The 16,260-nt window shown below is 37.8% G+C and overlaps 1 protein-coding gene across 1 annotated transcript; it reads right to left on the bottom strand.

Annotated features, from left to right (window-relative positions):
* Nucleotides 1–898: 898 nt before the first annotated feature.
* LOC103712336 (peroxiredoxin-2F, mitochondrial) lies at nucleotides 899–15,224 on the bottom strand. Its single transcript, XM_008798830.4, has 5 exons — nucleotides 14,941–15,224; nucleotides 14,795–14,824; nucleotides 7,869–8,027; nucleotides 2,653–2,747; nucleotides 899–1,175 (listed from the first exon to the last, which is right to left on the bottom strand). The coding sequence occupies exons 1-5, from the start codon at nucleotides 15,139–15,141 to the stop codon at nucleotides 1,070–1,072; spliced, it is 591 nt and encodes a 196-aa protein (XP_008797052.2). The 5' UTR covers nucleotides 15,142–15,224; the 3' UTR covers nucleotides 899–1,069.
* Between the last annotated feature and the right edge of the window lie 1,036 nt (nucleotides 15,225–16,260).

Below are 16,260 nucleotides of genomic sequence, written 5' to 3'. Positions count from 1 at the left end.
CTTTACTGAACTCAAATTTATTGGCAAGCCAACCTCGCCCCTCCTAACATATAAATTTTCCTATAGCTATTTTGGAAGGAGAAAATGTCCATTCAACTTCTGTTATAGGCTTCTAGAAAGTACCCTTGGCAATTTAGGCAATTAATTACCTGTTAATAGAGATCTCATCCTGAAGTTGCATTCAATTAGAGTATCTTATCATTCTAGAATGAGCGTTCTCATCACTGACCAAACTTGCAGCCTATATATATTGTAACTTGGACTTGTTCCTCTTCACCTTTCTTGTTATTTATTATTGAGATGGAGAAGAACCAATAATATTGCACAAAAGAGTTGCTAAATGAAATCATCTCATTTCTACTGAACAAAAATATACATCCTTCTCAGACCATAAATTGTAATTCTGAATGACACTTAAATCACAAAACATAATGTTCTTACGTACAAACATCCCACCTTGAACAAACAAATTAGCTTATTAAACAAAGTAGCAAGCACCAGGCAGATCATTTCGTCAACTTGCTAGTACCAACAAAATATACCATCCCTCCCGAAGCAACCCAACGAAACCAACATTCAGACATCTAGTAGCTCCAAACATAATAATTTATTTTAACAAAGGCTTGAATGCCAAACATACTACATAGGCACATTCTACGAAAAAAATAAAGAGGTAAATAGATACCCTAACGAGTTTTTGGCCATGAATATAGTGGCTTGAGGACTTCAGTTAGGCCAAATTATATATTATCATGTGAAATTTAAAGCTTTCCTTGCTTCTTCTATAAAATAGGCTATAATCTGTATGAAGAGCTTAGCATGGACTTCAACAATATCCTGCCATGTGCATGTGGAAACAGGTTGTCTCTGAATATGTGATAACAGTCAACAAAATGCATGCCATCAACAATGAAAAACGTATCATGATTGATGTAGTTATTATAACAAATCGAACAAGAATTTGGCGGCAGAGTTCATTGCTCCCTTCACAAGTTTCACTTATTAAGAAGATTTCTATTTGTCACCCAGAAGCATATTACAGTCAAACACGCATAAACCCCTAAACAGATCAAATCTGACCCAAGATTACCTCACCACCAGAAACCTTGAATTCTGAAGGGACTTTCTCAACATTAAGCACTTTTATCTTGCCATCAACAACATACGCTGACCACCTGCAAAACAAGCAGTTGTTCCATCAAGTGAATACGCCATGACACTCCAAAACAACTATGATACCATAGATGCTGTCTAAAGCTAAGACAAAATAAATAATAATGAAAACAGCAGAGGCAAATTCTATTGTCTGCACTTCAGTTCACATCATAAGAGCCTAGACACAGACAAAACATTAACCACCTTAGTGCCATATTTTCTAGGTTAAGTTTATAAGTATCCTATATGAGCATTAAACATGAAAAGAATGAAGAAGTTGGAAGAAAAATAAAGTGACTTGCATGACAAGTGCGCACAGTCTTAATTAAGCATAAATATGGTGTGTACCACAAAGCAGTCATACTATCACCTTATTGTAGATAGTACATATAAAATTGCAATCTCGATAACACAAAAATGTCCTTCGCATATGCTATGACCCAAAGGTACAAGTTGATAAATATAGCCTTGCACTTAAGGATCCTACTTAATTGACCAATATCCTTCTATACCATTTGGCTGGGCATTTTCCATGAATCATATTTGCAAAACAAATAGAAAAGCATGCTTCCAGATTCAGCACAAATCAAAGCACATCCAAGGACTGAAGCTGTTATAGGTCATGATGAATGTTTTAACCTTTTTTAAATCCTTGTAGTTTATCTTTTTCTATAACGGAGGACTTGCCTCCTTCCTATAGACTTAATTCTATCTATAAACCCTTGCACAAGCTAAGACTTTTTTTGACAAAATATAAGAAGCAACTAAAACCACCCAAAAGATTTATTATTTATTTTAGACTTCCCGAAACCAGTATACACTTATAGTAGGACTTCTAGACAATAATTACTAAAAAATTGAGACTAGAAACCTAGAAAAAGTATAATCTTAAATATTAACCAAGAAACATAATGAAATTAGAATAGAATTGCTCTCATTACTCCTACTCCTACTTGAAATAAATAAAATGGCTCCAATTTGCTGAAAGAATGATCCTAGATGAAAATTTCACACATATAGTACAAATGCAAAGTTAACTCATATAATAGACGACAATGCATCATCAGTAAGCTATGATATAAAATACACCTAACCTTAACCTAATCATCTCATAAGCTTACCTCTTCTATCCTTTTTTTTTATTTCTCTTAATTCCATGATCCTCTTATCATCTCCTTTCCTCTCTCCTCCCATATACTCTCCACTCTTCTAAGCAATATAAACAAGCATATACTCCCTTCTATTCTAACATTACTTTACTTGTCAATTGCTAGATTGTTGCAAGTTTTTTGTTATGTCCTAGAAATCAAGCATGAATGAAATTTTATTATAAGCACCAATGCTAAACCAAGAATCAAATGTTAATGGGCTAAGCAAATCACGTTATTTAGATCATTGTGATACCTTAAGAATGAAACATGTCGTTAATATAATCTTAAGAGCACATATTAACCATACAACATGCAAAAGAACCAAATAAGTACGTGCTATGTCTACCTTTGAGAACGAGGTCCAAGCAAAGCAGCTGAAAGATCCATATCTAACTCCAAGCTCTTGTGGAAGCTCCCATCAAAGTCACCATAAAAATCAATCTATGAAGGGAAAAAGAAAGGTGTGCAGAATTTAGTCCACTTCTCACAGATACATTGTGCTTGCACAAGATAATTATAGAATCTAACCTGATATTGCTTAATTGACATCCAAAACAAAAAAGCACAAAAACTATGTTAAATAAGAGGTACACTCTGAACCTAACACTGCTTAATTGACATCCAAATGATACTAAATGATTAGGTTGGAACAAACCATTTCGTACCATTACATATTAGAGTTGTCTCACTATTTGTCCAGATTAAATACACACTTATAGTTATATACTTTCATCATTTTCATACCCAAGGACAGCATAATTTTCTAATTTAAAATATATTAGTGATCTGTCACATACGTATGAATCAGTTATGATTTATGATCATATGTGATTGCACATTGAACTAGATTGTCCCACTATAAACAAACTTCTTGTTACATGTTTGTTAGATGAATCCAAGCATCTTGTTTATGCTTATCAAATGAAAGATAATTTTAGTTATAAACAAAAATTGCAAACTAATAACTGCACAACTAGAATTGATATGGGAATTGACCTTGTCTGGTGGCAGCTAGTTCAGAGGTTTGATCGATTGCTATTATCCAAATTTCCACTTCTTTGGGACAAGAAAATAGTATGAAAGAGAAATTTGGAATTGTGAAAATTTGGCCATTGAAAACAAAATAGGAATATGAGCCTAGAAAAGGCATAGAGATCCAGATAACCATAAATTTAAGACTAAAAAATGCTTCAAACGCCTCAGCCAAAGCTACTAAAACAAGGAACCGCCAGAATCTATTGTTTACAGACATTTACAATAAGCTGGTCAGAGGAAAGATACTAGCAAAATCTAAAGTGAGGAGGAGATAGCAAGATGGATTATTTTATCATAAGGATCAAATGATCCAGAGTTGCTAGCCCACAAGAAGCCTCTCCTGCATATCTGGATATATTGAAGCCAAGGGAAGCTTGTGGAGAATATGGGTAGAGAGTAAATTGAATCACTTCATCTGAATGAGATAGCCCAGGCAATGGACAATTTTCTTCATATTGCATTTTTTAAGTTTAAGTGGATGAAAAGGAGTAACCTTCAAAGGTGAGTCCACTAATTGTTTTTGGAAATTTGCTCTTCAAATTAAATAACGTGCAGGATAAACTCTGAGAAATAATTTTTGTGAAGTAAAGATTCTTGCTCACTGATTGGGAAAAGCAAGATTAACCTCTATATCTCTCTAAAACTTTTAGGAACTTGTTAGTGTCCTACTTTCATGCAAAAACAGGCTTTCAAGGCCATCATTTCAGCAGCATATTTGAGTCATGGGTTAGTCCACATTGAAGTCATGGATTGAAGGAGTCAAGGTAGTTAGCACATGACAAGGACAAGGAATCTTAGTAGGAGTTAGTTTTTGGCTTTTTGTTATCATGTAGTTGCTTTTTCTTAGTTTGTTTTTAGCCACTTTTCGTTGAAGTCGTGTGTATAAATAGAGACAATTGCATGGAATGGAAGGTGTGGATCATGGTATACCGTACCAGCCCGAATCGGATGGTACGGAGCGTACCGTACTAGTTCGGTCCCGTTATCCAGTATGGTAAACTCCGTACCATACCATACCAACACTGTGCTAGTGGGGCACTGGTATAGAGTCCGGTACCGAGATGGCGAATCTTGGTATGGATAAAAATCAAAAGATAACCTGCTAGCTTATCTTACTTGAAGGTTGTGGTTTCCCTCAAAGTAAACACATCCCACCTTTTTCTATCCCTTTATCCATCCAAAATAGGGATAGCTAAGAAGAAAGCTCCCCAACAAAACAGCCCACTACTTGGCCATAGATCCATTACGAGCTCTCTTTGGCTCGTAACACTTTGGTATCAGAGACCAGCATGAAGGAGCAAAGGTTGTCTCTTTAGTCTCATTATACTAGTGTTTGGCAAGTGTTGTGCCCATGATTGGATGGATAGGTGGATATGATGCCATAGAAAGAGAAATAGTTGTGATCCTAATCTAATATATTGAGGCATGTGAGAAAATATGAATGGTTGTGAATTTGTTAAAAAAATAAATATTAAGGAGTTCGTTAAAAGAATAAATATTTAACATAAATTAAGAAAGAGGTAAGTATTAGGGAGCTCTTTTTCCAATATGAAGTTATGAATTTGGAAAGGGGGGACATGGATTAATTCCCACTCTCTTTTCAACTTCTTCTTAAAGGAAAAAAAGGAGACTCTACATTCTGCCCCCCCCCCCCTCTCTCTCCTCTCTGATTGGGAAGCGGAGCGGCACAAAATCATGGAGGCCCCTTTATTTCTCCTGGAGGAACTTTAAAATGCCCTTCCCAAAAAAGAAAAAAGTTCAGCCACTAAAGAGTCCAAGCACCAAGGGAGATCTAGCTATGAAACCTTCTCTCATTATAATAGGAGAGATATATGGTACATAGGTGTATGTTATTTTGTCTATGTGTATCTCCAAGTTTTTTATTTAAAAAAAATCAAACTTGTGTTTTTATTGACATGCAAAGAAAATAAAAATCCTGGTTTCAAATTCATAGTCATTTGGTATTCTTTTGTACATTTCATACAAAAGAATACGAATAAATATGACAATGAATAATAAATAAAATACTTATGATCATTTCTATAGTTTTAATTGATCCATCAAAATGCAAAACTAATTGGACCTAAGGTCAAGTACATGCATCCAAATTTATACAACTCCTACTTCCTACATTATCCTTTGCAAATATAATTTAGCATTTGGTGCATTGAAGTGGAAATCCTTCATATAAACATCAAATTACATCTAAAAATATAGAAAATGCTTGAAAGTATCAATATTCTACTGTTTTAAGAAATGGGTTGGGTGCTTGCCTAGACACCCACTTTAAGCAAGTTGGTCCCCCAATTCTCTAGGTTGAGTGGGCCCAAGAAATCAGCTCGCCACAAGGTGGGCACCTAGGCATATCATGCTTAAAGCACATAATCTGGGCAAGCACTCAAGCAAGCAAGGTACGCCGTACCGGTCCGAATCAGGCGATATAGGGCGTACCGTACCATACTGGTTCAGTACCGATATCCGGTACGGATGGCGTACCGAGCATTCTACACCATACTGACATTGTGCCAGTGTGACACTGGTATGGGATCCGGTACCGAGAAGGCGAACCCTGCAAGCAAATATGTGAACTGGATTCAGGTTGAATCGGTTAGCTACCTATTACATAAGTCAACTAAACCCGATCCTTTAAATATTACCTTTGCCCTTTCACCTTTATCTCTCTCAAATCCTCAAATATTCTCATCCATTCATCCCCAAAATAGCTATCCTAATAATCCTAGTGGCCTAGTGGAAGCCTCGGTGGTGGTCGCCAATCAACTTCAAATATTGAGCACAAAACAACAAAGGGCCGTGGACATGCCACGGTGATGAAGACATGAGGTGGAGGTGGTGGACTTGGTGATGGAGAAGCAAACGGTGAAGGGCAATGGATTACCAAGGTAAGCTTTTTTTCCTGTTATTTTCTTCTACTCTCCCTTTTTTTTCTTTTCTATTTTTTGAATGGGTGCCTGGACTACCACCAATAGCAATAGTGGTGGTTCTATTGTTGCTGGTGGTCACTGGTTGTTCTGCTACTGCCATTGATGCCTACGACGCCACTAGTTATAGTGGTCCTACTCCTTATGGGACTACTACTACTGGGCCACTAATATGGCCCTAGTAGCAGTGGTGGTTGCGGTCAAGCGGTCACTTGAGCACCTGTCTTGCCCCTAAGCATTGAGCACCCCCTAACTACTTGCCTCATGCCTTCGTTGTTTTAAAACTTTGCAATAGTGATAAAGATACCATAGCAGTATCTAAAGGAAGTAATAAAGTTCCAAATAAAAAAGACAAGGACATTTTATATGCTTAGACTCTTTTAGTTCATATTGTTCAAACCCATAAAATATTAATGGCATAACAGGTATCTCCCAAAATGTTTCCCCTGTCACCAGAAAAGTACTTATCCATATTATCCACATCCAAGGTTCGTTGTCTGGGTACTAGACCTTGTACTAGTACCATCCTGTTACTGTGTCGGTATACCTAGTATGAGGACCGATTCAACGTATCGACACTCGATATCCCCCAATACCACGTACTAATTCCGTACTAGCACAGTCAGTATGAACCAGTATGGTAACTATGGTTAGTATGCACCGGTATGCACCGGAATGGGACGGTTGGTATGCACCGGTTTGATACGGTACAACAAATCATGCCCACATCTCCCTGGGTTTATCAAATATGGCGTTTGAAGTCTCGGAGCATGTGGAATTCATACTTCTTTTGTGTGTGTCTCTCCATTTCACCTTCTAAGTTTTCCTTCCATTCTTCTAATATCTTTGACCAATGTAAAAGCACTTGGTTGTATGCATGCGCATTTACAATGCATGTAGGTAGAGTTATTGTAACAGGAAGATTTTTCATACTTTGGGAATGATGGAAATGCCCTCTATATCCACTCAAAGGACGTTAGTCATTTATCCAAATGGATTATTTGTGTTCGTGCTGCATCATGCGTTGATAATATATTGCATACAAATGGATGAACAAATAACTTTCAGGTTTGCAATAGCACATGAAACCCAATGGTGTGAATGTGATGCTCATCTCCAGTGTAGATAGCACCCAAGAAGACATGCATAAGAATGAAACATACAACAAAAAATGACACATTCACAGACTAAAATGCATACTTGCATGTTGGCATGCATACATTTTCTTGCATAGGCATCCACATATATGTCATACATATCAGTAGCATATATAAATGCACTCAAGATTTAAAGTAAACTTGCATCCATGTAAGTACACATAACTTGCACGTAAACTATTTGTCAACATGAGAAAGCCAGCCATGAATCAAGTTGTGAACTTGTTATGTGATAAGAAAACCTTGTGGATGATAAAGTAATATGACATGAATTACAAAATATATCTATGGATATAATTACCAATGACCTTGTATCTCTAATCATTTTAAGCAACAGAAATGAAATCAAATCCTATTTACTCAGTATGTTCTTCAATCCATAACCACATTTAACAAAAATAAAAGCAAGAAAGAAGGATAAAAATGCTTACTGCTTCCTTCGCCTGCAGATTTTCTGCCCAACCATTCAGAACATATGGATCATTGACAGCCACGCAAATTACAGAATCAATCCCTTTAGCTTTGAACTTGTCAACGTTGTTCTTGTAGCTAGGCACATGCTGTGCTGAACAAACACCAGTGAAAGCTCCCTAGTAACAATTAACACAATTTAAGTAACTATGACCAAAAGATTAACTTGAAGCTGGAAACATAAGCACATTTTATTTAACTACAAGAAATGAGATACATAAGGCCTCTACCAAGCAAATGATATAGAGCCCATTACAAAATGAAACAAGCAAAGTGAAAGATACTAAGCCCTCGTTTGAGAGACAATGAATCCACTAATCTGCAGATAGGAAGTTTTGAATTAGACTATGAAGAGTTAGCATTTTAATTATAAACTAAAACCTTTACATTTCCTAAATAGCGCATCCCTGTCACACAGCAATGTTATTCAGTGACTGTTATTTTCATCACACTTAATATGAACACGAACATGAATATGGTAAAAGAATTTTGTCACCACCCACTAACCCCAAAAATCAAACAAAATCTTTGAAGAATGACTCTCCACCATCCACTAAAATAGAATATAGATAATAAATAAATACTGAAAAAAGGTGCATACAGAAGATACCTTGTTAGCTTGAACACAATAAGTAATAATCTGAAAGGGGCATCATAAGCACAGCAAATATAAATAAATAACACCAATAATAAAGAAAGAAAGAAAAAAAAATAAAAACAACTAATACTTTTGTGTTAAGTTCTTCCAATAATTCATAATAAATTACACAAAATATTGTTATCTCTTCATCCCGAGTAGCCTATCTACCCACTTCCAACATCCTTTAGCAGCTAATCTCATTATTTCAGTTTGCATGCTGAGACAAACATTCATATTCATATGCTTCTATCAGTCTTTCAGTTTCTAACCTTGAAGCTGTTTATGAGCTTTTAAGCTTAAACTCATACAAGAATACTTCACCAGTCTAATCAGCAACATTCAGAGTCATTTGCCTCCCACAATCATTTGATGGTTAGTTAAGTTAGAATATCTCTTCCACTTCATCTTCAGTACAATGCAGGATTACTCTCTATTAGTCTTTGATGAGTTAGTAAACCCTTAACTCATTCTCTTTAAACATAGAACATGTGGATTTGATTTCCGGTGATGTGCACCTTGCAGGCCATCATCTTTAAACAAAAGGTAGGCAAAAAAAGCCAGTCAAATCACATGTTATATATATAGGTGTCCCTTCAAAAAATTACCTTCATATCCAAGGAAGGCCGAATCGGATCGAACCGCCTGGATTGGCCTGTACCGAGCTGACCCAATAAGAAACCGGGTCGGTTCACCTATTGGAGTCGGTTCCGGTCTCGAAGCGGCCGGAACCATTTCCGAACCGACCGGAACCAACCGAAAAAAAGTCGAAACCGTTCGGAACCGAACTCGGTGCGAACCGAATCAACCCGATTTTGAACTGGGCCCCTCCCCATTCCTTTGTTTGCTGATTAAAAGACATTGGGAAAGCCTGAGGAGGCCTTCCCAACATCGTTTCTAAGCTCTCCGGATTTTTTCCTTTCCCTCACAGCGAAAATCACACCAATTCAGCATGATTGAAGGAAGATTCGAGCCTAAATCAAGTGTGCTTCATTTTTTCTATCTCATTCCCTCAATTTTTTTGAGGACGCTTGAAAAAATAGCTCAAATTTACAAAATAAAGAAAGATCATGTCAAAATTTTCGATTTGGGCAATTTTGTTACATGTTGTAGATCTATGGATGATCTATACGATGACATAAAATTTTTAATTTTCAAAATATATAATTTTTAAAAATTAAAAATATATTTCTGAATTAAAAAATAAAAAATATATTAAAAAATAAAATTTAAAAAAATGTAAAATTAGAAGCGTATTTAGGGGCATGCAAGCTACTTTCCAACAAAATTTGGTGTCCATTTATTCAAATTTTGATGCGATCATGCGCATAATGGCCGAGGCCTAAATTTAAAAAAAATAAGAAATAAATATCTTTTTTTGCTAGATCATAAAGGGGAAGGGGGAGGAAGGGACAAGCCCACCTCCGCATAGCCCACGGGCCTAGAAAAATATATGTAGCATTCATTATTGGGTTCTACATGAATCTGCGCTGAAATTAATTTTAAATATTAATATTTAAAAATTATTTTTAAATTTAAAAATATAATTAAAAATATATAAATAATACCAAAAATTATGAAAAATTAGTAGCACACATTACATAATTCAGAAGTAATTTCTGAAGTAGAAAACATAATTTTCTAAAATTATGATATTGAAACATATTTTTAAATTTAAAAATTATTAAAAATATATAAATAAAAAATAAAAAATTAATATTATGTATTAGATAAATCAGATGTATTTTCTGACGTAAAAAAATTATCTCCATCTTAATAAAAAAAAATTATTTTTAAATAATTGATAAACTAACGTAGTTGATAAATCTGCAAAAATGAAGCCATAAAGAAAAAAAAGAGCCAAAGTATGACGTTGGTTGGGATCTAAGCAAATGCTCTCGAGTCGACATCATTGAAAGTGCAACTGGGGTAACACAGAGTTCAAGAGAGGAGGAGTAACCAGGTTGAAGCAAGACTTGGCTGGCGGCTACCTTAACGTATCTATGTGTCGAAAATGCCCATGGGAGGTTCGACAACTGATAAAGAACCACTTTGCTGATTTCAGAGCAGTAAAAGAGAGGGTTTCCAAGAAGAAGACGGATGTGGACTATCGAGTGGTAGAGCCACCTTCCTATCACTCCAGGGAGTCAAAGAAGGCGTCCGCTCCAGATGACGAAGAAGCACCGATCCAGGCTGCCATGCATAGGAGCCTAGATCAGTGGCAACAGGATGACGTGGCCGGGCATACGGCTCCATTTGTGCCCTCATACTATGAGTTGGGCTCCGGTTCTGCGAGCAGCAGGGTAGATCCAAAGTTCAAGAGGATCTCCTCAGCCAGGGAGGCTGTCAGCAAAGGCGGTAGCCGTATCGCATCTATGCTAGAGGCTTTTGGTAGCAAAAAAAAATCATCCAGAAAAATTCCACCAGGAGCATCCATCCATTTAAATCCACATGCCTTTCCCAACAGAGATTCAAAGCAACAGAAAGTTGACATAATGCTGAAGAAGGATATGTGGCGAGCTATTGGATATTGATTCCACTTTAGCCACATCTCAGTGAATGTGACAAACAATACGTACTATAGGTCTGTCATTTCTGCCATATAGGCTGTCGGTCCCGGTGTAGATCCTTCAGATCCAAAGGACATCTACGGTGAGTTTCTTGACAATAATAAGATGCTAGAGAAATGGATTGCCTCATACAAGAGCAGGTAGCCCATATATGACTAACGATGATGTGTGATGGTTGGACCGGTCCTACCAGGCTTCTTGACATATTATGATACGAAGACTTTCTTCCACAAGTCAGTTGATGCTTCAGATCAAGTGCACGACGCCATGTACATCCTTAAATTGATGAAGAAGGTGATTAATCAGATAGGAGAGGAGAATGTCGTGCAGATCATCACTGATAATGGGCCACAATATAATACCACCATAAACATCTTTATGAAGCAGCGACCACATATTGTTTGGACTCCATGTGCTGCACTTGTATCAACCTCATATTGATAGACATTACAAAGATTCGTAGGGTACAACAAACAATGGAGATAGCCCAAAGCATCACCAGATATATTTATAACCATACATGGGTCCTTTCACTGATGAGAAGATATGTGAAAGAGAGATCTTAAGATCATGAGTCACAAGGTTTGCTACCAATTACATTACACTTGATAGCCTTCTTGAGAAGAAATCGACTTTACGTCAGATGTTTGTCAGTCCCGAGTGGCAGAAAAATAGATATGCGAGGGTTGGCACTTAAAGGAGAATTGTCGAGGACTTGGTGATGACGCAGACATTCTGGCAGTGGGCAACTACAATAGCAAAGGCTATTAGACCATTGTATGAAGTGCTTCGAGTCGTGGACAGTGAGAGATAACCCCATATGGGCTTCTTGTATCACATGATGGAGAGGATAGAGATTCAGATTATGGATGCAAATCCGACGTATGTCCATGAGTACATCGGCATCATTGAGCGGCGGTAGGATTATCAGATGGGCAGGGACTGGATCTAGCAAGTAAGCAAGAATATTAAAAATTAGAGTGCTCGTGTACTTGTACAATTTTACTAAGACAATAACGAACTCTATCTGCAACATACTATCTAAACTCTCGGTTGCAGTACACCGTAGCTAGAATCAAAATGGATGATGAACTTCTGGCCGCTCTGCGTAATGTGATTTACAAGATGGAGCCTAATCCAGAAGTCGCGGCCTATACCTAGAAAAGATAAGTTAAATGGTGGATTCATTTTCTTCAATATGGTACTAAATGGTATGATTTACCTGACATTAGATGGTTACTAATATGATACTATATTATATGTAATTTTCGTCAATATTGTTGCAATAGAATAATGGATTCATTTTGGTTTTTTCGTGAAAAATTTTAAGCGCCTAAAAGTGCATTCAGAAGAAAGTGGAGCTAAAGTACATAGATCCGATCCATAGTGCTTTCGTTAATGACGAGCATGATCCTATGATCGGATGACTTATGGGCCAGCAGCAGAAGCCGAAGCTTGATGGGCGAGGAACGCCTCTACGACCGGCCAGTTTTGTAGCCAGCAAGGCTAGGGTCGATGTAGGGCAATGAGCAAAGAGCAATATTTCACGCATTCTTCCAGCTGATTAGCTATAGCCATAGAAAAGCTGGTCACTGCTTGACTCTTTGTCCGAGACATCCTCTCAAAAATATGATCGAAAGATGCTTAGATGAGGCCATTATGCTATCCGGTTGACTCAGTCGGGAGGGCAACATACATCCTCCCAACATAGCCATACAGAGAGAATAAGAAGGCAGCTACTCGGTATGCCAAAAATAAAAAATAAAAGGCACCTGCAGCCCCAATGAAGAGTGTCGAGGAGTTAGTTCACTCAGATTCGAGACTAAGCAGCAATTCTGGTGGTCATAAATTTGTCGGCTAGAGAGAAAGTAGAGAACATGAAACCACTATTTATAAGACAATCACAGAGCGGTCTTCGATTCACCGTTGAGTCCCAGTTTATGCATGTTGCATAGGATAGGGACCACGATGCACGATCTGATGGAGCCCACGAGAATTCAATTACATATAGGAGATGGGCTCCTCGAGATTATTTAAGAGGACACGATGCGACTGCATATGACCTCACATGTAGAGTAGGATCCATAAACATATCAGGTTCCAAGTTGTATACTAAATTCTATTACCCGCAGTCACAGGCAGCCTATGACCCATACGGATATGGATATGGATATAGTGCATCTGACGCATCTTCCGGTGTCTACTACCTACGCAGCCCGAAGCATCTTACAGGTTGGATTTTGCTGCCGGCTTATTCGGATGGACTCCTTCATAGTCGTTTTATCAGTTAGTTTATCAAGTTGAGGATACCTCTAGAGCCGAAGCTTCAGCGAGAGATTCAAGAGTGCTTATAACTTAAAGTGCGTTCCTTATGAGATGAACATATAAGACTACAATGCCGCTTGATTAGAGAGGCGGGCTGATGTACCTCCTGATTATGCTAATGATCTATATATCTACGAGAAACATCGTCACTTGACGAGATTTTAGATATCGGTATATATACTGTACTTTAAATATATATAATTGATTGTATTATTTTATATTTTTTACCTTACTACTTAATTTGAGAATATTTTATATTGCTTCTTGTAGCATACAACATCTTACTAATCATTTTATGATTTTTATCATTTTAAAACAATAAGATGCATCATTTAGATTAAACCGAGATCATAAAAACATAAAAAAAACATCCAAAAATATCAAATTAGACTTAAAATCATTAAAAAAGTTTAAAAAGATTGATTACCAATTAAATCAACTTGAAAAGCTTCAAAAAAAAAAAATGGGCGTGCCAGTACGGAACCAGTATGCCCAAGTATACTATGTGTCGGTACGGTACCTTGTTCATATCCCATAGTGCATAATACGTGTTCTTATAAGGTTTTCTTAGCCTTCAATTTTAACCTGCTTCTATGGGAAGTCATATCATAATTTTATTGAAACAATGAAAACATTGAAATGAAGGATATCCTGTGTTTGCCTTTCTTCAACAGGGTGAGGACAAGTAAAAATACAAATGAGAACCAAAACCCAAAAGCTCAGCATTGTAAGCCAAACTTGACAATAGAAAACCTCCAAGCAGCACATGAGAATCAAGTCTATACCACAGTGCGAAGCACAGTTTTCAAACCTCTGATTCAGATACAAAAGGACCAAGTTAAACACCAAGCTTCAAAGCAGATCACATGAAGTGACAGTGTAGAAGGATTGAAGGAACCAATCAAATATTTTTCCCTTCAGCAGACCAAGGATATCCTTCTACTAAACTCTGCTTATATCTAGGCTAGACTATCAACTGCAAAATAGATAAGAAGCCATGATTGGATCTAACAAAAAGAGACATATTCATCTATCCCATATGTAGGCAAATGGACATTAAACTTTTCAAATTCATCTGTTTCTTCATCAAAAAGATTTCCCTTGAATGTAGGACTCGCCCACCCTTCTCTCAGGCTAACACTAAATAAAGATGCCAGGATACAATCTCCAAAATCACAGTCACACATTACAAACCTAGTTTTTGCCCGACGAAACTCACATTAAATCCCACTTTGAGACCTAAGTTCTCTGAAAGCGCTCTTTTCCAGTTCAAAAAAAAGATCAAAACTGTATATATTTCTGATCATTACCTCAAATAAAACGAAAAAAGCAAGGAAATTGTAAACTGACTTACAGGCAATCCAAAGACGACAACTTTCTTCCCCTGAAAACACATTAACGGGAAAAAAATCAAATGATTAGCAAACACACAGAGAATCGCGATCAGAAAGGAAGACCCTTCCGAAAGAGAGAGAGAGAGGGTTGGGGCGGGGAGAAGACTTGGAAGATATCCTTGAGAGGGGTGGTGGAGAACTTGGAGGTGACGCCCTCGTCCCAGTTGCGAGCCTTCTGGAGGGCGACGCCGGGGGCGGCGGAGACGATGTCGCACCCCACGGAGACCGCCGCGAAGGTCCGCCGGACGGCCATCACCGCCGACGGCAGCGCCGCGGATCGCCTCGCCCTCATCAACGCCGACGCCATGTCTCTCCTCCTCTTGCTCTCGCTCACTTTCGGTCCAACTAAAAAAACTTTCCTCTCCCACACCTAGGGCTGCCGACGTGTCGCGGGGGGGGGGGGGGGGGGGTGCGGTTGGGGGAGGAACCGGCGACGGGAACATGCTCCCCCAACTGGGACTAAACGCATCTGACGTGGCGGCGAGAGATTGGGCTAATCTCCACTCAAAAACTCGGACTGGTGTTATGCCAATGACGAGATGCCACATGGGATTGGACCGTGTTCGGGGATTTCGCCGGGGATGGGCAGCAGTACTTGAAATAAACCGGGCTTCTTAAAGTGACAACTCCGCCCCAACGTATGTGGGACCAAGCAGCAACGAGCCTATAACAAATTGACAACCGTTGACATCCTCTAGTGTTCTTTTTTTCCTCTCTTTTTTTTCCTGTTTTTTGAGACGTCAAGCTAGAAAGAAAGAAATTTTTTTTTACTAAGACCTACGTGGCATGAAGGTGTTGATGGTTTGCATGTCCCAACAATAGATTGCAGAAGGGCTCCATGCCGTGGTGCAAGGGTTTTTTTTTTGTGATAGTTGGCCAACTGTAAGAACCTAGTTTTTGCCCATTCATGCATGTTAAGTAATATTCATGAACGTGGTTTCTCAGTACGAGGAAACTTTTTTTTTTCATAATTTATCTAATTTGTTAAATACATTTCAACTATTTTAAGGAACACCTTTAATTTTTTTTTATTTCAAAAAAAATATATATATAAGGATATATTCATCCAAAATAGGATGAGTTATAATAGTTTGCACCCTTTAGGAATTCGAAGAGGCAGTTCGTTCCTGGTAATAATATTTTCTCTGTTCATGATGTTCCATCAAATACAGCTTGATTAATCATTGACGTGCACCGTGCTTAGAGTTCCATTATGAAGACTAGCTTGACCAAATACAGGAAGTAGTATACAATGGAGAACTCATGGATCTCTTAGAACTAGAGGAAAAAAGGTCAAGAGGATATAAAAAGAAGCCAGCAGAACTTAAGGTCCACTTGAGAACCGTGCAGGCTGGTGAGAGTGGATATATCTTCTAACCATCCTAGTTTGGCCATGTAATTTCTGATGTACACAGGAACAAAGAGT

The sequence above is a fragment of the Phoenix dactylifera genome, unplaced genomic scaffold (genome assembly GCF_009389715.1).
Source record: "Phoenix dactylifera cultivar Barhee BC4 unplaced genomic scaffold, palm_55x_up_171113_PBpolish2nd_filt_p 000026F, whole genome shotgun sequence".
Taxonomy (NCBI): Eukaryota; Viridiplantae; Streptophyta; class Magnoliopsida; order Arecales; family Arecaceae; genus Phoenix; species Phoenix dactylifera.
Note: the sequence above shows the minus strand (reverse complement) of the source record. Positions and strands in the feature narration are given on the sequence as shown.

Coding starts and splice junctions, on each gene's coding strand:
- LOC103712336 (XM_008798830.4), bottom strand. CDS start 15,141: ATGGCGTCGGCGTTGATGAGGGCGAGGCGATCCGCGGCGCTGCCGTCG. Junction 8,028..14,794: donor TTGTCGTCTTTGGATTGCCT/GTAAGTCAGTTT, acceptor AATTGTTACTAG/GGAGCTTTCACTGGTGTTTG. Junction 2,748..7,868: donor ATCTGCAGGCGAAGGAAGCA/GTAAGCATTTTT, acceptor TTCCCTTCATAG/ATTGATTTTTATGGTGACTT.